At 35.1% G+C, this 25,959-nt stretch overlaps 1 protein-coding gene across 16 annotated transcripts in view; it reads left to right on the top strand.

Moving 5' to 3' along the window:
- Synj1 (synaptojanin 1) overlaps nt 1-25,959 on the top strand; it is an 88,031-nt gene that overhangs the window by 42,216 nt on the left and 19,856 nt on the right. For 9 of the 16 annotated variants that reach the window (XM_010608638.3, XM_033767997.1, XM_033767999.1 and 6 more), the window contains 13 exons: nt 632-784; nt 3,072-3,237; nt 5,604-5,627; nt 8,942-9,133; nt 14,331-14,415; nt 18,622-18,762; nt 19,050-19,242; nt 19,518-19,676; nt 20,271-20,427; nt 20,965-21,082; nt 21,178-21,393; nt 24,247-24,325; nt 25,752-25,914. In XM_010608638.3, the coding sequence (XP_010606940.1) occupies nt 632-784; nt 3,072-3,237; nt 5,604-5,627; nt 8,942-9,133; nt 14,331-14,415; nt 18,622-18,762; nt 19,050-19,242; nt 19,518-19,676; nt 20,271-20,427; nt 20,965-21,082; nt 21,178-21,393; nt 24,247-24,325; nt 25,752-25,914 (1,846 nt within the window). The remainder of the gene's footprint in view (nt 1-631; nt 785-3,071; nt 3,238-5,603; nt 5,628-8,941; nt 9,134-14,330; nt 14,416-18,621; nt 18,763-19,049; nt 19,243-19,517; nt 19,677-20,270; nt 20,428-20,964; nt 21,083-21,177; nt 21,394-24,246; nt 24,326-25,751; nt 25,915-25,959) is intronic. The other 7 variants (XM_010608647.3, XM_033768001.1, XM_033768002.1 and 4 more) reach the window with 2 other exon arrangements.

Here is a 25,959-nt window from a genome sequence, read left to right on the forward strand (position 1 = left end):
CCTTTTTTTTTTAATTTTTTTTTTTTTTTTTTTTTTTTGTATTGGGGATCGAACTTAGGACCTTGCACTTGCAAAGTAGGCAGCAGAACCACTGAGCTAAATCTCTGGCCCTCATAATCTTGATCTTAATTACCCAAACTTATAGAACCAAATCCAAAAGTTAAAGAAACTTTGTTACTTCTATGTATATTTAGATAAATTAGATATATTTTTCTTGGCTGAAATGCAAGCTATTAATTAGGTCATTTAGGTGAGCAGGATAAACTAGTCTGATTTATAAGGACACTTTAAAATTAATTTTATCATTTAACCAGAAAGAAGTTCTCTAAGGGAATGTTAAATTTCTAGTCATTTTAATTGATGTAGCATTTACTTTAAAAATTACAGGGCTGGGGATTTAGCTCAGTGGCATCGCAGTTGCCTTGTAAGGGCAGGGTCCTGAGTTTGATCACCAGTACCCCCCCCCAAAAAAATTGCAGTGGTGGAAAAATAACATAAAGCCTAGTAAAGTGTTAATATTTTCAAACTCCAGTCTGATAATTGTCCTATAAATATAAATTTTTATTCTATTAGCCACATTATGATTAATATATTATTATATTTATAAAATTTCTCATATTTGTTGTTTTAGATGCTGGCTAAACAGTTAGAGGCTCTTGGCTTGGCCGAAAAGCCTCAGTTGGTGACTCGCTTTCAAGAAGTTTTTCGGTCCATGTGGTCTGTGAATGGTGATTCAATCAGTAAGATCTATGCAGGCACTGGAGCTCTTGAAGGGAAGGCTAAGGTAGATCTAGATCTATTCTACATTGCTAAAGGTCATCATTTTTCTCTTTTGATAAAGCTTTTAAATGACTTTTTAAAAATTAATAGATTTTTTAAAGTTAAGATATATTTATTTTAGAATTCAGTTTTATTATACTTTTTTTTTTGCCGTCTTTGAAACGTCCTTCTACAGTAGATACTAATGATTAAATGAAATGTAGGTACTTCCTTAAGTTTGGGGGGTAGATATATATGACATATTTAGTCACTTAGTGATACGCCATTGTGTATGTGTTGCTTATTTTTTATGGTTTTCTCATTTTGCATTAAATATACTACTCATGTTTCTGTTTTAGATTCTTGATATTGATTATAAGTACAATTTTATGACAACAGTTTTCTTAATAAAATGTCCTGTCTCACTTGGTGTTGTCTCCACTGCATTTGACACAGTGCCTGCCTTTTAATAGAAGTGTGACAAATGCTGGATGAACAAATAAATCTGTTGACGATGCATAGAGTACCTATCTACTATGAACTCGACCTTACTGGGGCATAATTGTTGGATTTTTGTCCTTTTACTTATTTTAGCCTGAGAAGGAAGCTGTCAGAATATGCCTAAGATGTGTGAGAAATGAACCTAATTATAAGTTTGAGTCTCCTAGTTACTTTTCAATTGCTGGTATTATCTGTAGACTTCTTTTCCTTCTAGTATTGACCATTACTATGGGATTTTAGGACTGGGATATTACTTGGGATATTTTTTCAGTATTATATTTTAATATTTAAATATTGTTAATCCTTTTAAGGGATCTTGATCTCACTTGAATTTATTAGCATTCTAAATCTACACCCCTTTGAATATTTCAGGAATAGAAATGAAAATATTTACTACTTTATAGTTCTCACTCGGCTTCTTTAATATAGCAGCTGAAATTCTGTAAATACCATTTGACATCTCCAAGTCTTCTTTCACTTTCCAGTTCTGTCTTCTGCATCTCATAACGTGCTACACCTCTGCCCACAAGTATTGGCCTTACCTGCCGAGTCCCTTCTGTTCAGCTCTTAGCAGTAATTTGTTTTGGTTTTTACAAATACTTATTTCTTACATGCTTCCTATTTTGAAAACCTGAAATTGTTAATCTTTCATTTATTCCTTTTAGATAGAGAACATAATTCTTACTTTTAAAGCTGATTCTCTGTAACTGTTGCTTAAAAATATTCCTTTATATTCTTCTGCCTTTTTATTTCTTTTGTGACTAAGACAATATATGTACAGAGGTAACATATATTTTCAGTGGTCTTTTACCTTAACGTATAGATATAAAATCTTTATTAAATATACTACTCTGAATTGAGCTAAAATCTAACATCTTAACTGCTTTCTTTTCCTTTCTCTGGATTCCTTTTGATTAATTGCCTGATAATGTGAATGGTGAGTGTTTTTTTCAATAATTCATGTATATTATCATATAGAAGGGAAAGAACATTTAATGCCATATTTGAATAGCTGATTAAATATAATGGCATTCATTTAGTGGCATTTAAGAAATTGGTTATTCTGTAATGTCTACTATTATTTCTTTAGGGGATAAAATTACATATTGCAAACTAAATTATTTTCTAAAAGGCAAGAGATTTTAAAAAAACTTTGGTAGTCAAAAATCTGTAAGATCAAAATAAATCTTCTTTGTAATAACCAGCATGCCTAAGTAAAATATATGCTTATTAGAGGTTTTCATTAACACTCATTGTAATGTTTTATTTTTATTGGTTGTATAGGCAACAAAATGACAGTATACAAACTGAGTTTACATGTAATATTTATGAGCTATAATTGTAAATTTCTTGTTAGACCTTCAATCTTAGATTAAGGTTTAACTAATGCAAGTTATTTGGGAGCAGTTTTAATTTTCTACTATCAAAGTAACTTGAGGCTTTTCTGGGATCCTATAACTTCAGTATATGAGCCTTCATCTCTTCTGCCGTTCTTCACCCTTTCCATCCCCATCTCTAAAATACCGGTGTAAGAGGAATGTCCTTGTTTTAAATAAGGACTTTTGTGTTTATTTTCTTTCCAATAAACAGTTCTAACATTTACTGCTCTAAATAGCACTACTGGATGTAGTTGTAGTGCTTTGTGCAGTACTGGTATCCAAAATGGGAAACAGTGACATCTTGAGGCCTTTTAATGTGGGTTATAAATTCAAAATAGAATGATTAGGTCCTTTTTTACACTAAAACCAATTTAAGGTTGTACAAGCAACTGTGTTTAGAATAAGAGCTCATGTTCATTTGCCCCTCAACAGGCTGGAAAGTTAAAAGATGGTGCTCGTTCAGTCACCAGAACAATTCAGAATAACTTCTTTGACAGCTCCAAGCAAGAGGCCATTGATGTCCTGCTGCTGGGAAACACCCTCAATAGTGACTTAGCTGACAAAGCTCGAGCACTTTTAACTACTGGGAGCTTGCGTGGTATGCATGCTTACTTTGTATTTTACTCACTTTTTGTTACTTATGATCCTTCCAGAAGTCTTAAGAGGTACATGTAAACTTATTTACATAAATAATTTTTAGACTGTAGTTGATTAAAATAGCTTAAAAAGGACTTTCTGTAAAGGTGATTTTATAAAATGGTATTCTCCAAAGGAAGTTTGTTTCTTTTAAAATATATCATAAACTGGCTAAATACTTTCTTATATTGTGATTGAGAATAAATAGTCTTAAGTATTGCTAACTTTATAGTCAGAATTTCATAGAATATTCAGCTAGCACTTACAATAAAATACCCACTAATCTCATTATATAAAAATGCTTTATTGACAAAAATCAATACTGTATTGGTTATTTTTCTAATTCCCGTCCCAAATGTTTTTGTAACTTGGTCTTAACTTTTAGTTGTTAGTGTTTTTAAATAAATATTAAATCATATTAATAATTTAAGATAGTGCTTATTATTGGTCACTAGCCACTATTAGCAGTTTCAATAACTGAAATAAGGATATGGTTTTCAAGAAAGCTTTTTACCTTTCCTTGTACATCTTTTATTCCTATAAAAGGTTTAAGCTTCTTGTGTCAGTGAGCACATAAAAGTAATAGTATGAGAAAACACATTTATTATAGACTTAATATATTAGACTTTCTTTTTTCCCTCTCAGCTTTGTTAAGCTTTATTTATACTTAAAAAATAAATTAGACTTTTTTTTTTCTTTTTTTTCTTTTTTTTTTTTTGGTACCAGGGATCGAACTCAGGACTTTGTGCTTGCAAGGCAGGCAGTGGAACCACTGAGCTAAAATCTCTGGCCCTAAATTAGACTTTCTTAACTGTATTTTTTTCCCTTTTTAACTTCATAGCATTGTGAACCTTTTTTTTTTCCTGTTTGTCCCAAATCAAACCTTATTGTATTCCGTCTTTCAAATAGAGGAAAATTGTTCCTGCATAATATAGTTTCTTCTTGGTTATTTGGCCAAATGGATGGTCATGGACTCTCAGAATTCCATATGGTGTTCTGAAGGTAGTTAATTACAGCCACCTCCTCAGGGATCCGTAAGTAGGCTGAGGGACTGAGACCTACTCAGACTCAAAAAATCTGATCTCAGCTACTACTTTCAACTTCAAGCTTTCTTTCTGACTTCCAAAAGTAGCGACTGACTGATTTGTGTTTTGTCACCTCTTTCCACCTGTGCCTACTTTGATGTGGAGGTTTTAATAAGCAACAGTTGAAAGTAAGTGGTTGAAGGAGAGAAGAGAAGCAAAGTACCTAAGTAATTCCCAAACTTGAGCATCAGTTGTTTTTTTTTAGTGTCCTGCACATTTTATTATATATAAAATATGCCTTTAAATTTAAAAAGTACAGTCAGTTCTGCTATAATGCTTGTTCTGAGATTGGGAACATGGTTCATTTATGAGGGAGTGATTGAGCATAATGCCAGTTTTGCTTGAGCTTATACTTGATTTCACTAGCAAGCAACATTAGGTAAATACGAAAAACTGTACCCAACAGAACCAAGATGGGTACACATGTATAAATGCTCATACACACGTGTGCCCACCTTACGTGTCTTCCCTACTGCAGTTTACCACATGTTACGAGCCATACCCTCCCACATCCGATGTTTCAGTTTCCCATGTTTTCTGATAACCCCACTGGCATCATTCATTATTCACAATTACTACTTCCATCTGGTGGCCATTTGTACAAGCCCACTTCATATTTTTTTCAAGATGAAGTGCCTTGTTTATTGTAGCATTCATAACCATGTAAGATGCATAATGCTGTGCTGCTTTATTAAGTTCCTACCTTTGGTGTGTCACTATTGAAGTTTTTTAATATGGTGCCCCAAATGTATTTTTCCTATTACCTTTATGGCTATGGGAATTTGCACAAATTTGCATAGTATGTGATGTTTTTAGAATGCGTATGTTTGTTATAGCTGAACTGATGGTATTTACCAGCTGGTGAGACCCAGAAAAAAATAATAAAAGTATGTATTAGGACAGTACCTTCCATATCTCCAGTATCCTTTAACCTCAGATTTTCACAGTTATGTTCTCACTCACATGTGTTGACAGACACAGGAGCAGGCAAAAGAGCAGGTGTAGGAACTTCTGGTTGTGAGTCACTGTAGGGTTTCCTTGGATACAAAAGGTTTGTATCAGTTACTGTCATTTATTTGTAATCTTTGGTATCCTGTAGCCATTAGGAAAAAAAAATCAAGTCATCAAATTGATTTAAAAGGAAAAAGTGAGCCATCTCAGAATGTTTTATAATACACTAGCTTTCAACTGTAACTTGTTGTCTTACTAATGATTCTTTGTTTTCTTCTTGATGCATCCATAGTTTCTGAACAGACATTACAGTCAGGTACAGTATAGAAAACCAACCTATAAAAACAATTTTTTCTTTATTTTCTAAGGTTGATACAGTATACAAATAAAGAGGTATAATTGGAAACTTTGATTATGTCCTCAGAATCTAACAAGATAATATTTTTTTACTCTGAAAAAAACATTTTAAAATTTTAAAAAATTAAGTATTTCATTCAGAAGGGAATATGCAGTGGTCTTTATGTTCCTGCATCAAAAGCTTAATTATAATTAAAAATAACTAATTTTTGTGTCACTTTTGTATTGCTTTGAATAAACATTAATTTTATACCTTATTAATTAGCTACTGGAAAAAACCTGGGTATCTATTTCAGATTAATTTCAGAGTATGTCTATGCTGTATATGACTACTGAGTAGAGTTCCTTACACACTATATATATATATATGAAAGCATGGTCTCATTTTCTTATTTTATGGATAATGTATTTTCTGGAACCACAGACCTAAACTAAAATATGATTTAAAATCTTTTAAGTTTTAAAAAGTGCCAAGATGACTAACAAAATCAGAAGACTTAAGTGTATAAGATATAAAAGTTGCTGGGAGGTGGTATTACACAGTTGTAGCTCCAGCTACTCAGAAGGCTGAGGCAGGAAGATTGCAAGTTCAAGGCTAGGTTGGGAAATTTAGAAAGACCCTGTCTCAAAATGAGAAGGATGAAGGTCAGTTATAGGGCTCTCACCTAGCATGGACTAGTGCCTGGATTCAATCCCTAGGGCCAAAAAAAGCTTTCTGTTTTTCTTGGTTACTTATTCATAGGAATCTCTCTCATCTCTTTATTTTCTGGACAAGGATTTATGATTTTGTTAAAGATAAATTTGTGACTAAAAGAACAAAGCTCTTGACAGAAGTGACACTGAAAATGACATATTTCCCCCCTTTCTTTAAATTTGTTACCACTTATGATTTGTTTTGCATACTTACCCTGAATCTTTGGAGAGGCTGTTGGTTATATATGGTTGTTCTAGAAGAGTAGGAAAGGGAGTGCTTGGCTATGTTCTTGTGTTAGGTATTGAACACCATTTCCTGAAATAATAATGCAGTGTGTAGGGTGGGTGTCTGTCTTAGCACAGACTCATACCTTTGAGTGCATAAAGGTTCCAATGAGTTAAAAATAGAATGGGAATATATCCTTTTATTCCATTTAAAAATCCATTTGACTTTATTAACTTAAAGAGTCAGGCCAACTGTTTTTGTTCATGGTGTTCTTTACTGTCCTGCCAACTGTTTTAAGCTGTTTGATCATAAAACTTACATCTTCACATAGAACAGAATATAGAAGCTATTTTCATAGTATTAACAATAGCAATGACTTTATAAAGACTAGTGATAAGCTGGGCGTGGTGGTACACACCTGTAATCCAAGCACTCAGGAGGCTGAGGCAGGAGGTTCTCTATGAGTTTGAAACCGGCCTGGGCTACATAGTGAGTTTCAGGTCAATATCAACTACATAGTGAGACCCTGTCTCAAAAAACAAACAAAAAACACTAGTGATAAACCATAGTAATAGAAGATGATTTTTATCTAATTACAGTCTGCTTTCATCTAGCCATACCAGCAGGCCAGAACAAATATTCTGCTTAATAATCTGCTTATATAGCCACCCACACTTTCTGTAAGTAATCAAATAGCAAGAGGATGAGAAATCTTCATAACTTCTCTTAGGAACAATGGGGATCCAGCTGTCCTCCTAATCTGAGGGTCCACAGGTCAACACCACATTCATCATAATACTAAAGTGTTACTTTTCTCCTCTCATTTCCTCAGGAGACTGATGTTTATTTGTATCATAAAATAAATATCGCAGTAAAGTAAGATTATATGACAAAAAGTGAAAGTAGATTTGATTTCCTTTTCTTTTTACCAGTTAGTTGCCAATTAAGTACAAATTCTGTGTTTTTAGGTTGAGTTCTGTTAAGGTTCTCTCCACTTGTAAATGCCTGTGTGGAGTGTGGTTTAGAAGGGGAAGAGATAGTGGTAGAAAACAAATATGCAAGAGAGAGACCAAAGATTAAACCATATTGAACATTTATCCATCTAACAGTTAGGTGTGAAGTGCTCACTTTGGACCAGGCACTCTTTTTGTTAATAGGAATATTGCAGTTAACAGACCAACATTTCTACGCTCCTTGAGCTTTCATTGTCACGAAGGGAAATAGTTACAGGAAAAATAAATATAATACTACAGGTTGACAATCTCTCATCTGAAATATTTAGGGCCAGAAGTGATTCAGGTTTCAGTGTTTTTTGGATTTTGCATATTTTCATAGATTTTACCTATTGAGCATCCCTGATCTGAAACTTGAAATGCTCCAAAATTCTAAACTTTTGGAGCACTGAGTTGGTGCTGGAAATTTTTTCAGATTAGAGATTCTCAACCTGTTCATAGTTTGTAAATATGATAATGCTGTAGAGAAAAGTAAGAAAGAGATAATGGAGAGTTAGAAGTAGGGTGCATTTTCAAATAAGGTGGGCAAGGAAAGCCTCACTGAAAAGTAAAGTCCCAAAGGAGGCAGGGCAGAGTGCCGCAGATAGTTTGACAGCCAGTGCAAAGGCCCTGTGTCAGGAGCCAGCCTGTATCTCTGGAAGAGCAGGGAGACCAGTAGATTGGCAGGGAAGTAGATGAGGACCGAAAGAAGAAAAATTATTATAGACCTTGTAGACCATTTTTGAGGATTTGGGGTTTTATTCTAAGTAAGATGAGCAGCATTTTGAAGTAATTTTATTTTTAGACATCTCATTTTCCATAATGTATATTTTTTTAGGGAGCCATTCTTCATCAAGTCACTTAATAGAATCTTAAATGTAAAAGTTTTTTTTTTTTTTTTTTTTTTTGGTACCGAGGATGGAACTCAGGTCCTTGTGCTTGCAAGGCAGGTGGCAGAACCACTGAGCTAAATCCCCGGCCCCTCTTAAGTGTTTTTATTTGGGGAAAAAAAATTTGTACTTTTTACAGCTTTCTACAAACTATGAAAGTCAGTTGCTATATTCTTTAAAATGAACAGTTCTTAGGCTTTGTACATTGAAAAGAACTGTTTATTCTGCATGTTTTATGTTGCTGTAGTAATTTTGTAATACTCTTTTCTTAAACTCCTCCGACTGTTGAGTTTTTGAAGTGTTGGTCCTTTGCCCCCACTGGCTTTGCCATGAGGCTGCGCCTGTGCATGTCGCCTTGTTTGTGCTCGTGATGGTAACTGTACTTCCCGGGTATCGTATCTCAGCTCTGAAAATCCATTTTCCTAAATGCTTCGATGCAGCTAAAGTTCCATCGGGTCTTGTTTTTGATTAGCATCTTCCAGAGTGCTAAAGAGCATGTGTGAGAACTTCTACAAGTACTCAAGGCCGAAGAAGATGCGTGTGTGTGTGGGCACCTGGAACGTGAATGGCGGGAAGCAGTTCCGCAGCATTGCTTTCAAGAACCAGACGCTCACAGACTGGCTTCTCGATGCACCCAAGTTAGCCGGCATCCAAGAATTTCAAGGTAAGCTGTGTATAGCAGTGGGTCAGTTACAGTCCTGACTCTGGCTTACTGACCTGGAAAACAAAAGTAACACATCACAATGTGTATTAATTCATACGACAAACTTTGGATTCTTTTATAAATTTGAAGACCAGTATGTTCATAGATTGAATCAGTCAAAAATCTCACCTCTTTTATTTTTAGACCTTTGTTTTTCTACTTGGATAAAAACACAATGGCAAAATAAAAAACATTTTTGATACTTGATTTTCAGGAAATAGGGACCCATATGTAAAGGGATATCTTTGAAGGTAGCCATACATGTAAGAAAAATTAGTGTGTGTTTTTTTTTAACCTAAATTACTTTGTAATTTATAATTTGATTTTTTTTTTTTTTTTTTTTTAAGACTAGTATATCCCAGGGCTGGGGATTTAGTTCAGTGGTGTCACTGCCTGCCTGCCTCACAAGTGCAAGATCCCGAGTTTAATCCCCAGTACCAAAAAAAAAAGACTAGTATATCCCATTTTTATAGTTGTAGCCCTCTGTTTAGTTACTCTGATAAGAAATGTCTGCAGGACATGGTGGCATTGCCTATAATCCCAGCACTCACAGGATGCCAAGGCAGAAAGATCACCATGAGTTTGAGGCCAGCCTGGGCTACATGGTGACTCCAAGGCCAGCCTGAATTACATGGCAAGACTTGTCTCAAGATAAATGAACAAAAAAGTCAGGGTGGATTATGAGCAGGCTTACAAAATTTGTGGTACTTGTTAGTACCTATAAGTTAATGGTACCAGTTTATCCTTGTAAAACCTTGGTTGTCATTCAGGTTGGGTTCTCTACCCTAAACTGTTCATAACTAGAACAAAACATTTTAGCTGAGTTATTTTCATTATCATTTTGATTAAAATAAGGAATTTAAGGCCTTCCTCTTTTTAATAACAAACCTTAATTCTTTTTTAAATAGTATATAATTACCAATATTACATATGACAGTCATGTGTATAAGAAATAGAATGACACATGTCTGGGAATTTAGCTCAGTGGCACTGCACATGCCTCATAAGTGCAAGGTCCTGAGTTCGATCCTGGTACTGAAAAAAAAAAGAAATAGAATGATACAGAAAAAATATTTCAAGTCACTTATTTTTTTGGTATCAGGGATTGATCTTAGGACCTTGCGCTTGCAAGGCAGGCACGGTGCCACTGAGCTAAATCCCTGGCCCTTAAGTAGCTTTTAATCAGACACATCTTAGTCCCTGGGATTCCCCTATAGTTTTGCTAAGATGCCCCTTTTAACATAGATTAATTCAAGGTCATGGAAGTAGGAGTAGAAATTATAATAATACAATAATAGTAGCTGATAGAATAATATTCTAAGCATTTTGCATTTTTAAGTTGCCCCTTATAGTACACCTATTGCGATGACACTATCATTACTGTGTTACAGAGATGCAGAAGGGGAAGTGACCTGCCTGAGGTGGTGCGCAGTAGAAATGGTCTCAAATTGGAGACAGCGGTTGAGAGGGATTTTTCACGTTCAAATTTTGAAGACCACAAGCTTAATGTTTTGGCAGATTACTTAGGTTTTTTAAAGCTTTAGTTTACTATCCACAAATAAAAGAAAAATAATTTGTCTTAGAGTCATTTGTGTGGTAATTAAATGAGACGATATAGATTAGAGCTTTGCATATGTTGGCTGTGAGTAAATTTGTTTTATTTCTTAGTATTCTTAGGATTTATGAGTTTATTCGAGCTGTTTACCCTCATTTCTGTACACTCAGGCCCTTAACGCGCTTTCAGGCTGCCTCTGTGGAACAGCGTCTGTTAAAGCTGGAACAGCAGTAATGTGTCTTCAAAAGATCAAAATTATGATCTTCGGGTTTGGTTGTGAGAAATCCCTCCCAACTTTATCTCCAGTTTGAGATAGTTTCTTAGCAACTTTATTCCTTGCACCTTTTCTGAGTAATTCCTTTACCTCTCCAATTTTGATTTTAGCCTTTAAGAAGTGGCTTGTTTCTCTGCTGTCCATGGTCCAAACCTGTAGCAAGAGCTCTTTCAAAATGATTTCTGAAACTACTTAGGGATCTCCAAGGATAACTAATTTAAGCAAATTAAAGGCATTTTAATAAAGAATAAAATTAAAATGTTATAACATGAATTAATTGCCTTTAATATATATTTGGTTAAACTCAATACATAGCTGCATTTTTATGAGATTTCTTGTGTTGTATGGGGTGATTTTGCCACTTAGAGGTATATTTATGGGATGTGCTTTTTTTTTTTTTTTATTGAGTTTATTGGTACATTTAGGGATACAGTACAGTTACATTCATTGTTGGGATCATGTACCTTTACATGGCAAGTCTTGATTCTCATTTTTTTCCCCTTACCTCTGCCCTCCCTTCACCCCCTCCTCCCCTCCCCATCTACAAACACTTTATTTTCATCTTTTCATTCTCTCACATTTTTTTCTTTTCCCTTTTTGTTCTTCCCCTACGTATCACACCTTCCCTACACCTTTAGCTCCTTTCCTCCCATTTCTAAATGTCAGTAATCTTATTAGAATCTTATGCATTGTTGCAGAATATTCACACCAGGGAAACTATTTGGTATTTACACATGTGGGACTTATTTATTTCACTTAGGAGTATATCTTCAATATGTATCCATTTTCCTATGAATGAATCTATTCTCTCGCTCTTTATGGCTGAGTAATATTCCATTTTATAGAAAAACCACATCTTCTTTATCCAGTTTCCAACGGATGGGCAAATAGGTTGTTTCCAAGATTTAGCTATTACAAACTGTGCCGCTATAAACATGGGTGCACATACTTCTCTGTGATATGATTCTTTTAGTTCTCTTGGAAAGATACCCAACAGAGGGATGGCTGGGTCAAATGGAACCTCCAGTCCAAGCTCTTTGAGGTATCTCCATATTGATTTCCATAGTGGTTGCACTAGTCTGCACTCCCACCAACAATGGAGGAGGGTTCCTTTCTCCCCACAACCCCGCCAACATTTGTTATTGTGTGATTTCTTGATAGCAGCCATTCTTTGTGGGGTGAGGTGGAATCTCAGTGTTGTTTTCATCTGCATCTCTCGAATGACCAGTGATGTGGAACATTTTTTCATATATTTTCTTGCTGCTTTCACTTCTTTGTATGAGAAATGTCTGTTCATTTCGGATGCCCATTTTTGGATCGGGTCTTTATATTTGGGGGGACTGATTGTTTTGAGTTCTTTATATATCCTTGATAATAGTCCTTTGTCTGAGGTACAGCTGGTAAAAATTTTTTCCCACATTGTAGATTGTCTCTTAGTTCTGCTAATGGTTTCTTTTGAAGTACAGAAGCTTTTTAGTAAGATGAGATCCCAGTTGTTGATTCTTTCTGCTAGTTCCCGTGCTACTGAGGATTTGTTCATAAAGTCTTTTCCTATACCAATGTCTTCCAGAGTTCTGCCTAACTTACTTTCCAGCAAGTTTAATGTTTCTGTTTTAATATTTAGATCTTTAATCCATTTGGATTTTAATTTAGTGCATGGCGAAAGATAAGGGTCTAATTTTAATCTGTGACAGGTTGATATCCAGTTTTTCCAACACCATTTATTAAAGAGGCTATCTTTCCTCCACTGAGGATGGTGAGCTCCTTTGTCGAAGATGAGGTAGCTGAGTACATCTGCATTTGTTTTTGTGTCTTCCAGTCTGTTCCATTGATCCTCAGGCCTATTTCTTTGCCAGTACCATGCTGATTTTATCACAGTGGCTTTGTAGTATAGTTTCAAATTGGGAATTGTTACACCTGGTGCCATGTGACTGTTGCCTATAATGGCTTTTGCTATTCTAGGTCTCTTGTGGTTCCAAATGAATTTTTGGATTCTTTTTTCTAGTTCTGTGAAATATAGTGTTGGAATTTCAATTGGCATTGCATTGAATGTATATAGCAGTTTCGGTAGTATGGCCATTTTCACTATGTTGATTCTTCCTACCCAGGAGCAGGGGATATCTTTCCATTTTTTTATATCCTCTTCGATTTCTTTTTTCAGAGTGCTGTAGTTTTCAGTGTAGAGATCTTTTGTTTCTTTTGTTAGATTGATTCCTAGATACTTCATTTTTTTGGATGCTATTGTAAAAGGAATTTTTTCCCTTATTTCTCTTTCTGTCTGTCTGTTATTTGTGTATAGAAAGGCTATTGATTTTTGGGTATTCACCTTGTATCCAGATACTTTACTGAATCTGTCAATTAAGTCTAGAAGTTTTTTGGTGGAGTTTTTTGGATCTTCAATGTAGAGTATCATATCATCAGCAAATAATGATAGTTTAACTTCTTCCTTTCCTATCTTTATTGCTTTAATTTCTTTCTCTTGTCTAATTGCTGTGGCTAATGTTTCCAGAACTATATTGAAGAGAAGTGGCGATAGTGGGCATCCTTGTCTTGTTCCTGATTTTAACATGAAGGTTTTCAGTTTTTGGCCATTCAATATGATGTTGGCTGATGGTTTTTCATAAATAGCCTTTATTAAATTGAGGTATAGACCATCTATTCCAATTTTTTGCAGGGTTTTTATCATGAATGGGTGTTGAATTTTATCAAATGCTTTTTCTGCATCTATTGAGAGGATCATATGGTTTTTGTCCTTGACTTTGTTAATATAATGTATTACATTCACTGACTTTCGTATGTTGAACCACCCTTGCATCTCTGGAATAAATCCGACTTGGTCATGATGGATGATCTTCTTAATAATCCTCTGTATTCTGTTTGCTAGTATCTTATTAAGGATTTTTGCATCTATATTCATTAAGGAGATTGGTCTGTAGTTCTCCTTTTTGGTTGTATCTTTCTCTGGTTTGGGAATCAGAGTGATACTTGCTTCCAGGAATGAATTTGGAAGTATAGCTTCTCTTTCAATTTCATTGAAAAGTTTGAAGAGTAATGGTAGTAGTTCTTCTCTAAATGTCTTGTAAAATTCAGCAGTGAATCCATCAGGGCCTGGGCTTTTCTTTGTTGGTAAGTTTTTAATTACATTTTCAATTTCACTGATTGTGATTGGGGTGTTTAAAATGTTTTTATCTTCTTCGTTCAACTTTGGTAATTCATAAGTATCTAGAAATCTGTCCATTTCTTCTGTGTTTTCCATTTTATTAGAGTACAGGTTCTCAAAGTAGGTTTAGAGGTATATTTAAAAGTATTTCCTGTATTCTTAATTGTAGATAAAAGAAGTAAGCCAACAGATATATTTGCAATTGGATTTGAAGAAATGGTAGAGTTGAATGCTGGAAACATTGTGAATGCAAGGTAAGCTGCCAGATAACAACACTGGAAAATTTTCATGTTGAGGGATATGGAGGATTGTAACTAAGACATTGTTACAAGGATAGAGTACGATGATGTATGGAAAGTGCTATTTAGATTGTAAAATAGCAGTTCTCAAGTATTTTGGTCAGAGGATCTTTCTGTTAAAAATATTGAGAATGTCAAGGAACCTTTGTTATATCTCTTGATATTTATTATGTTAGAAATTAAAATTGAAATTTTAAAAAATATTTATTGGAGGATAACAGTAATAGCTGGGGATAGTGGTACATAACTGTAATCCTAGTATTAAAGGTGGCTGAGGCAAGAGGACCACTATGAGTTCAAAGCCAGCCTGGATTACATAGAGAGTTCAAGGCCAGCCTGGAATACTGTATTAGCCAATATGATGCTTGGTATCATACAACAAGATGTGTCAAAGTCTGGAAAATCTACACAATGAACCCAGTGAACTTTTCCAATTAATCAATATAAGATGATATTTAATCATACAAGGGTAAAGACTAATGAACTTTAGTATAAATAAAGCACAAAAAGTTCATTGATATGGTTTCAGATTCCATTTTACAAATAACCTTTAAGAGACTCACCATTTGTTGAGTTTTGGTATACAGTTAGAGAAGAAATTAACTGGAAAGGTCATTAAAATACTTTCTTTCCGAGCAGGTATACTTTTTTTTTTTGAGACAGAGCCTTGCTGTGTATGCATACAATTCCTCGTTTAGCGATCAATTCATTTAATGAATTCATTTAATGAAGTAGTCACAGGAACAGAACCCTGTCCTTAAACAAAGAATGTCTGTATTGAAAAAATGGGGCTTTTGCTTTTGAGTTTGCTAAAATTAATAATGTTTTCTGTTTAGTCAAGGACATTCTTAAGAAAAATGGCATTTTTTTACTGCATTTGCTAAAATTAATGTTTTCTGTTTAATCAAGGACATTCTTAAGAAAAATGGCATTTTTTTTTTACTGCAAGTACATGACAAGATCTAGTATAGCTTGGTGCCTGGCTTCAAGTGAAGGAAATCAGCACTGTTGCCCATTGCTGATACTACAAAAGTACCATCAATAAAAATGTCATTCAACACAGTGGAAAAGGCAACAGTGTGTTAGAGTATTAGGAAAATGGTTGTGACTGCATGGGGTTGGGGAATCCCCAGGAGTGTCCCCTCCAGACCACATTAGGAGAACAACTGCTCTAAAGTCATATTACATATACAGATTATACGAGTGAAGCTGTAATGTGTTTGTTTTTAAATGTGAATAGTTGTCCGTCTTTTTTGACATTTAAAAAACTTCTAAAAGACAATTATGGACTGAAATATTATGGTGTAGCCATCAGTATTACAAATGACAAGTGTTACTTTAGCCAAAGTGAGTAACAGTTCAATCAGGAGTAGAAAACAAATCTGACTTCACTTACTTTGCTGCTAGACTATCTTTCCTGGTAATAAATATTTAGATCTTAAAATACAATGTACTCTTACTGCTTCTGATATCAAATTGATTGGCCATTGCTTGTCTAAATTGAGTATGATAAAATTTTTCTTCATTAAAGTGAAGATCATTCATTTATTTAGTTAGTATCCATTGATCATCTGCTCCTGGTACTAACGGTAGACCTCTGTGAATAACATGGACAGAAATCTCTGCTTCCAGACTGGGAACATACCTAGCATGTATGAGGCCTTGGGCTTAATCCCAGCACCACAAAACAAACGAACTTGTTTTCATGGACTTTGTGTTCTAGCTGGAAGAGATGATGAGCAATAACTATAATAAATAAATTATGGAGTGTGTCAGAAAAGTGCTATGGAAAATTAAGTGACTATAAGAGAGACCAAGTCTGTAAGGTAGGCAGTGTTGGCAGTAAATGGAATGATGAGGATACTGTTTATTTAGAAGATGACTTGAGGAAAAGATGATGCTTTCTTTCCAGAATCCACATTACAGTGGTGGGGTGTGGTGGCACAGTATTAGATAGATGAATGTGAGCTCATATTCTGGTTACCATTTAGCATTTGTGTGATCTGGAATAATGAGAAAGAAGACTGTTTTCTCACTTGGAGGTTTGTCGACTCACACTTGTACCGTGAGAATACGTAAATAAAGAAATAGAATCAAGCCTTTATTCTTTTTTCTTTTATGAACAATATCGCAGAGGAATTGCCTGTGGGATGCTGAAATTACAAAATCAACATTTTATACCTCCTAATGAAATATGATCTGAGCGATGTTCATCAGTAGACACTGAATCCTTAGACTCAGCACCTGAGCACCTGGCCATTTGTAACACTGCAGAGGTGATGCATCTCTTGCCATGATGCAGTGAAAAGTGCACAGCACCACCCCAGAGGTTATTCCTGCCACCCTGAACACATAAATAAAAGTGAACATGTTTCTTAATCAGCCTCTGCAGCAAGCAGTTTAAAGGAAATAATGACAAAGACAAGTTAAAGACACCATGGGATTACATAAGCCCAATCCAGGATGTTAAACATTTCACAGGACAGTAAATAGCTTAGTTCTTTAAAAAAGTGGGGTAGGGGAGGCATAGTAAATGGGATAGTTGGGATTGGTGAGAGATACAAGGACATAAGCAAATGCATTTTATAGGCCATGCTTGGACCCTGTTTTAAAGAAACAAACCAGCTACAAGAAGACAGTTTGTTTTATTTCTTTAAGCTTTTTTTTCTGAGAAGACTTTTTTACATTTTCGGGAAATCAAAATATGAACTCTTAGTATTAAGAAATTGTTAATATTTGTGACGATGACACTGTGGTTATATAAAAGTAAAAATATCCCATCACATTATTGCAGTATTTACAGGCAAAATATGTCTTAGATTCGATCTAAAACATTCTAGGTTTACAAAAAAATGCAAGGAAGAGGGATGGAAAATAGATTGGCAGAATGTTTATGTTGAAGCCAATAATGTGTGTATGATGGTTTTGTTATTGACTAGTGTGATTGCCCTTTCTTTAGTGACAATGGAAATAAAACTGACAGTATGATCTACATATAAAAGCTTTAGCTGTAAAGTAAGAGGAGATGGGAAAGGACTCCACCTTCAGTAGTAGCTGTGGAGGGGGCAGTCTGATGAGGAGGGTCAAACTGGCCCACCCCACCCACAAAAGCAGTCCAGCTTTGAAGGGTTAGCTGAGGTGAGCCGGATCTGGTTGGTCATTATCTCACTCCTGGTTTCCTACCTCTGGAGAAATTCTCTTGTCTTGAGAGGTGATTCTGTTTCCGTGAAGTGACTGTCTCTGCTTGCCAATGGTTTCAGTCATATGAGACTTTGTTTTTCCTTGGACCCAGGTGACTACCGGTTCAGATCAGTGGAGACTTCTAAGCATTGCACTGAGAGGGAAGGTCTAGAACTGGATTTTGTAAAAGCTGGTAATCGAATGTCCCTGTGAATCTTGAAAATTACTTTGTCACTTTTATCTTGGTGTCTTGTGCCTTGAATAGGGATAAAATAGGCTAAGTAAAGCTGGGGCTAATAATCTTTGCTCTGTTGTTTTTCCCTAAATGAGTAACATAACCTTTTCCAGAGTTTTAAGGTAATAAAAGATACAAAAGTGAAGATCAAGCTTTGTTTTACTTTTAGTTACCTAATTGGTATTTGTAGGCCCAAGAGAAGAGTCACAGTTTTTAGCAAAAATTACTTTTAAGTCCCTGACTGCCTCAGAAGAAAACACAAATCATGCTTCTGATAAGTAACAGGTTAAGGATCCAAGAGGTTTTTTTTATTCAGTGTCCATGTAGTAGTCTCTGATTATGTCAGTTTACTTTACAGTTATCTTTTTTGTGTGTATATTTAAATTTTTCCATAGTAATTTTTTAAAAGACATTAATTATAATTCAGAATAATTGGGGGAGTCATCTGGAAGCGCGTACTTCTCCATGACCCTAAGGAATACTTACAAAAAAGTAAAGTGTACAGGCTTGAGATTACTCACCTTGTAATTACCATTTAATAAGTCAGCTGATTTTTTGTTGTTTGTAAAGTAATTGTAGATTAGATTTTAAAATGTGATGTTCTTTTGGCTAAATTTCAAGTGGTTTTTTGTTTTGTTTTGTTTTAAAGGAAACAGAAAACAGCCTGCATAAAGATTTCAGTCATAAGAAATTTGATTATATAGAAGTTTAATATTTTAAAGATTCCCTCTTTAATTTTCTGGTAGCACAACAAATCAGAAGCTCTGGGCTGTGGAACTTCAGAAGACAATCTCCAGAGACAACAAGTATGTGCTGCTGGCTTCTGAGCAGTTGGTGGGAGTCTGTCTGTTTGTTTTTATCAGGCCACAGCATGCTCCTTTTATCAGGTCAGTAAACAGAACACTCTCCTAAAGCTACTTCTTACCATTAAGTAAAAAGAAAAAGGCCTAAAATGTTTGTTGTTTCAGAGAAAAACTCAACCTATAGTTCTTGTGTTAAAATGTGTCTGATTTGAGTGACTAATACCTTCCCTGCCCTGTTTCACAAGGATGCGCTCAAAGTACCATGTGACATGTAGTTATGATGTGATTATGTAATGTAGGGTCCTCTCACTTCCTGTGCACATGAAACTGTTGAAATGTCAAGTCTTCCATTTAGAATTCTCTGTTTAAAGGGATGTGGCAGTTGATACTGTGAAGACTGGGATGGGAGGTGCGACTGGAAATAAGGGAGCAGTTGCAATCCGAATGCTCTTCCACACCACCAGCCTCTGCTTCGTCTGTAGCCACTTTGCTGCAGGACAGTCACAAGTCAAAGAAAGAAATGAAGATTTTATAGAAATAGCACGAAAATTGAGTTTTCCCATGGTAAACTTCTGCTGCTTTTTTTTTTTTTAAGCTTCTTATTCTCAAAGATAAGGCTTTGAAGTAGTGTACTTTATGCCAGATTCTCTATTAGATTTTTTAAAATTTAAGATCATTCTTAGAAACATCACCAACATTGACCTAAATAAATATTTCACAATACCATTATATTAAAGAAATAGGCCTAGATGAAGAGGCAAGCATATATCTGAGGCAAGAAACAATGTAAACATTTTTAAAAATTATTTTGAATTAAAGTTCCATCTCATTGTTTACAGGGAAGGTTGCTGTTTTCCCATGACTATGTGTTTTGGTGTGGTGATTTCAACTATCGAATTGATCTCCCTAATGAAGAAGTTAAAGAGCTCATAAGGCAGCAAAATTGGGATTCCCTTATAGCAGGAGATCAGCTTATTAATCAGAAGAATGCTGGACAGGTATATACATACTTGAGAAAATATCTGCTCTGAGAAAAGATTTTGAGTTATAAAACACTTTCCTTCATCATTTTTAAAGAAGTTTCTTGAAGGCCATTTATACTTAAATATATAATCTATAGATAAACCGATAAAGAACTTCCTGACAGGGTCAGGGATTTAGCTCAGTGGTTCTGGTGATATGAGGCTGTATGATTTCCCAAGTCCCATTCAGTTCCAAATGTCTGTCATAGCACAAGGACAAGGGGTCCCTTATTCATGTTTTCATAGTTTGCTTAACACATTCACAATATGCGTGGCTGCCCCATTGTCTGTACTCCCCGATGGAACTGTCCCGTGCTTCCCAGTAAGTCAGTTATGCATGCACCACTGGTGATTCAAGCTGGGGGAACATGTTAATTGAAGGTTAGTGATGTAAAAAAGGCTGTATCTTTGAGTTGTTTGCTTTAAGCTCTATTCCATCAGTAGGAAATATTCATAGATGAGTCCAAATTCATCTCAGAGTATCCCACACATAATAACACTTACTGAATAGCTGCCTGAAAACATAAATATTCATTTTTTAATAACTTACTTTATATGTGTTTATTTTAGATTTTCAGAGGATTTCTAGAGGGAAAAGTTACCTTTGCTCCGACCTATAAATATGACTTGTTTTCTGATGACTATGACACCAGTGAGAAGTGTCGCACCCCTGCATGGACAGACCGTGTCCTCTGGAGAAGAAGGAAGTGGCCTTTTGATAGATCAGGTTGGGAAATGGACTTTATTTAGATGAATTAATGGGGATTTTGTGAGGAAAAAGGGAATAATGCAATTATCAAGTCAGAGAGCTGTTGTATTCAAAAAAGCTTATCTGGAGTGTAATACAACTTAAATATAAGGTAGATTTTAAAAATATTTTTCTTTTTTTTCAGTGGCATAATTTTTAATAAAAAGGAGCAAGGAAACGTATTTGTGAGATTTTCAGTTGATTGTTAACTACTTGAATTACTAAAGTGGTTTGTATGTATGCTGAGCTGCTACTCCTCTGTTGAGTTACTTAGGAGATGCTATCTAATCAATCTTAGGAGTATGACATGTTAATTTTCACTAAGTGAAAAACAAAAAGTAAAGGATTTTGTGTACTGAAAAACTTGCTCATTTGAAGAAGCATCTGGTTGTCCTGCCTGTATTGCACATCTAGCATTCCAGCCCCAGACAACTGACACTGAGGAAGGAGATGCCTCTTCACTCCACATGATCTTCCCTTCTCATAATGCTCTTGCACTTTCTGTTCTGATTGCAGCCGAAGACTTAGATCTTCTAAATGCTAGCTTTCAAGATGAAAGCAAAATCCTCTACACGTGGACTCCTGGCACTTTGCTGCACTATGGAAGAGCTGAGTTGAAGACTTCTGACCACAGGTTGAAATAGTCTTGAGTATTCTTCATGGTGCTTGAAGTTTGAAATAATTCTTTTTAAAACATTCTAATGCATCTGTCTTCCTTTATGTCTTAAGGCCTGTCGTTGCCCTGATTGATATAGATATATTTGAAGTTGAAGCTGAAGAGAGACAAAACATTTACAAAGAAGTAATTGCAGTTCAGGGTCCACCAGATGGTACAGTGTTGGTCTCAATCAAAAGTTCTTTGCAAGAAAGTAATTTTTTCGATGATGCTTTGATTGATGAACTTCTGCGGCAGTTTGCAAATTTTGGTGAAGTTATACTCATAAGGTGAGCAAAATATTTTTTATCCTAAAGTAGCTCATGATTCATAAACAGTAGGTTCTAGGTCAGAAACCACCTATTTAGAGTTTGAATAATGAAGGGGGATTTCTGTTTCCAAGCCAAAGGAAAATTATACTATAGATTCTATTCAAAGAGCTGGTAGGTTTTAAAATTGAATTCTGTACTTAAGCTTTCTTAAATTGAGATGAAACTTTTATATGAACAATTGAAGACAAAAATATGTGCAAGTACAGAGAAAACCTCTCAAAATTCCCATATAATGGAACATATAAAAAAGCCCTATAAAAAAATGAAGCTGTGATTGATAATTTTGGGTTTTTTTTAAGGAGAGATAAAAGTAATGTGGAGGTACTTTTCCTCTCTTGGCTTAAGACATTTGATGTTTAAAGTAATTATAAGTAAGTTTAATTTCTAACCAGCAGAAATGTGATGAGCTGTGAGGAGTCATCCATTCCAATCTTGTTTGCCTATGACTTACCCATCTGCCCCTTGCAGAAGCAGATGCCTTTTTCGTTGTTTTAAAAATATTCTCTTCCATATGTACAGCAGTTTTGAGAGATTTAATGGTGCACGTGTATGTTTTGAGTTCTATAGGGAAAGAAGTATTACTACATTATTTTTGTGTTGTTTATTGCTATTTAAGGTATGTTTTACACATGTTTGATGGGCAAATCTCTATAGTAGGCGCCATAGAAGAGTAGAGAATTTGAAGATGTGGCTCCTGCTTGTGTTAGTTGGGAAGATGAGCATAGTGAGTCCCCAGGTTCTAAACAGCATGGACCACCAACTTAAGATGTTGAGGTTTCTGTAGAGTAAATGTTATGCCTAGGACTGCTTAGTTCTTTTCACAGAGTAAAGAAGCAAATGGAGAGGAAATTGTATTTGAACCTCTAGCAAGCCTTTTGGTGATGATCTGCCTTAAACCTTTAAAAAAACAAAACAAAACAAAAAATTTCCAAAATTTTAAGGCTCTAGGAAGTACGTAGTGAGAGATCTCCAAGGTTTACAGATGACAGTAAGCTTTGCCAAGAGCAGAAATGCCAAACCACTTGCAACATCTTGTGCACTGAGTGAGTAGGCAGCAGGAAAGCAGATAAATGTCTTCATAGCAAATGTAAAATACTGCACAGAGCTAGAAAGAATCCTTTTATAAGGGATAAATGACTGAAAATAGAAAAAGAGACCTGTCTATTTTTCTAACCCACTGGGTTCTCCTAGCTCAAAACTGGAGCCACGTTTTCCTCACAATGCTATCATTATTAGGAAGTTATTGGTAAGAAAATACGTTGTAGTCTAATATAAAACTGTGGGCTGTCTGCACACCTAGAATATGATAGCTCTTAAACCCTACAGTAACCAGACTGATAAAGAAAAAGCAGACCATGAAATTATACAAGAAGAGGACTACTATAAGCAGTAAGATGGAATTACTACCTTTTGGTTTAGAATAATACAACCATTAAGAAGTTACTGCAATCTGTAAACGTCTTTATATTTAAATAAAAGGTTCCTCGAAAATGTGCAGATTTAAGTGTACTTATATAATGAGAGCGTCTAGAAATTTTTACCATAGTGAGTGAAAGTTCGATGAAAATGCAGTTTCTAAAAAGTTCTACATAGATCCATGGGTGTGAGAAAGAATCAGGATCCCTTATTTAAAGTTAGACATGTGTGAAGGGCACTTTGTTAATTGAGGATAAGGACCAGGAGATTAGCAATGCCCTAGGATTGCAGATTCCTTGGTACCACTATCAAAGAACAAATAATGTTTTGAATTTGGGTTGTCTGGTATAGCCTTATGGGTTATTATAACCTTTGGATGCAGGTAATCCTCCATTACCAATAATCCGAGAAAGACTTTTTCATGATATTTAGGTAAGAAAGATGTTATGTGTTTCAAATGACAGCCATCCTGCAGTTTCATAACTTTAGCCTAAGAAATTGAATCATTTACTTTGGTCATGTTTGCAGTGACAACACCTTTGATTTCAAAAGTTAAGAGTACTTGTATACTCATAAAATTCCTCTGAAGAGGAATGCTCTTAAGATCCATAATGTGTACTTTTGAGTCCTGGAGCGGGGGCGGGGGGTGTACTGTACATTTTCTCTGTACAGTTTGAAGGAGTTCAACTTGCAGAATTGTTCCTGTAAATAAGACTTGAGAGCTTTTTTTATTCTTTTTTGCATGATAACCTTATATATCAGTGACCATCCTCTTCAGAACATCTGATATCCTTTTAATTTATTATTATTTTTTCCCCTTTTGGAGGATTCTTATTTCAAAACTATAAACTTAGAATCCTAGAAAAGACCATAGAGAACCAAAGAGTAAAATTATCAGTGCCTAGCCAGGGATTTAGCTCAGTAGTTTCGCCACCTGACTTGCAAGCTCAAGGACCCTGGTACCAAAAAAAAATAAAGAAAAGAAATTGTCAGTGTCTAAGAACCAAGACCACAAGCAAAATCTCCTTGAGACCACGTGGGTTCCTTTTGTTGTTATCATTTTTTGGTTTTAGGATTTTTGGGTTGTTTTCATTTTCACTGAATTTTGTGTCATTTTTTGATCAAAGTGTCCTTCAGGGAAGTCAGACACTGAGATTACATAGTACTGGACTTGGGGTCAGAAGACTGTGATCAAGTCCTGCAGTTTACTCTCCTTGTCAAATCACTTTGAGTAAGGCCTGTTGTTTCTATTAGCATAGTGTTTGAAAGAAACAGATTGGAATGGTGCTAGAGAAAGAGCATCCTCTCCAGGTCTAGGCCTCTGTTAACCAGTAATCACTGGGCTAGTTATATATAAGAAATTAATTATGTTTTTAAAAATTGTTTTTCTTAAAGATTTGTAGAAGATAAAATGTGGGTTACATTTTTGGAAGGAAGCTCTGCCTTGAGTGTTCTGAGCCTAAATGGTAAAGAGGTAAGGAAGATTTGTTGATTCTAAACCATTCTGAGTAATTGTCTGAGAAGATTATATATTTATAAGCATACAGCAGCAAGAGTATATAAATGTATTTTCAGTCACATAATGTTACTTTTGCGCCTCCCTGGAGATATTAACCATTGATATAAACTAAAATAAATTCACTTCTTAATTTGATTTCTGTTATTTGTAATGTAAAATGTTTTAAAATTTTAATTTACGCTAGATATTCTGGCTTATATGTATAGTGCAAAAGATTTCTATCAAAGAAGAAAATGCTTTATTTACAGGAAAACAAGGAAGTTGCTCATGACTTCTAGGAATTTATTTTGTTGGTTTCATTCTTAGTACCTTTTTAAAGCCCTGGTAAAATTATTACATAGATAACAAACACATTATATTGAAGCATTTTAGAAGTGTTTAATTAAAGTTGCCATCTTTACTTAAGACTATATCATAGATAACTTTCCATGTACACTAAATTTCATTATGTAGCTACCTTAGTTATTTAACCAAACTTCTATTAATAAACATTTAGATTACTTCTAGTGTTTATTAATACCAACATTCCAGGGAATCCTTGTGTGCCTCTCAAGTTTCCAGGCTTATCCTATTACTCCCTAGGATAAAATTTGAAATAGAAATTCATTGTCAAAGAATATGGACATACAGTATTGCATTTTGATACTTGTCACCAAATTGCCCTTCAGAAAGGTTTTGTCAAGTTATACTGTACCTGGGATTACCTTTCTGTAACCTCCTTTTTTTTTTTTTTTAACTTTCATGATCAGAAGACTGAGAAGTAGTGTATCATTCCTGCTTTAAGATAGTGATTGCTGGAAGTTACATCTTTTTTTTGGTGCAGGGGGTACAAGGATTGAACTCAGGACTTTGTGCTTGCAAGGCAAGCAGCCCAACCAGAACTAAATCCACAGTCCTAAGTCTTTTTTATTTATGGGTCACAACCTAGACCATTACACATGCCAAGCAGTTGTGTTACCCCTGAGCTACATACCCAGTTCCAACCCATCTTTCCACTGTGGGCTCAGTCTCCTGAAGCTCCCTTTATGTTACAGGTTTTAATTACATGTCTTATATACTGCAAATATTTTTCTTACAACTGTTGTCTTTTAACTACATGAAAATTACTGATTTTAAAATTTAATTTTAGCTTAGGTTTCCTCAATTTGACATTCTATGTCAGCTCTTTTTTCTCACTAGAGTGTTTCTTTTGTTTTCCTTGGTAATTTACTTTGTTTTGTTCTTTGTCCTTTCTTTTCAACTCTGCCTCTTACCCTCAAGTCTAGGTTTTTATAAGTATTCATCCTGCTCCCTGAAAGATTTTCAAAATTCTGTAGAAATGTATTTGTGGAAAGTACAACATAATGTTTACTTGAAATTTTATATCGGTTTTCTCAATTAGCTATTGAATCGGACTATAACTATCACTTTAAAAAGTCCAGACTGGATCAAAAATTTGGAAGAAGAAATGAGTTTGGAGAAAATCAGTGTCACGTTGCCTTCATCAACAAGCTCCACTTTGCTGGGTGAAGATGCTGAGGTTGCAGCAGATTTCGACATGGAAGGTTAGTTTGTTGGCCACATTTGCTTTTGTAGTACTAGAGGAGTCT

The sequence above is a fragment of the Fukomys damarensis genome, unplaced genomic scaffold (genome assembly GCF_012274545.1).
Source record: "Fukomys damarensis isolate Sample0158 unplaced genomic scaffold, DMR_v1.0_HiC HiC_scaffold_24, whole genome shotgun sequence".
Taxonomy (NCBI): Eukaryota; Metazoa; Chordata; class Mammalia; order Rodentia; family Bathyergidae; genus Fukomys; species Fukomys damarensis.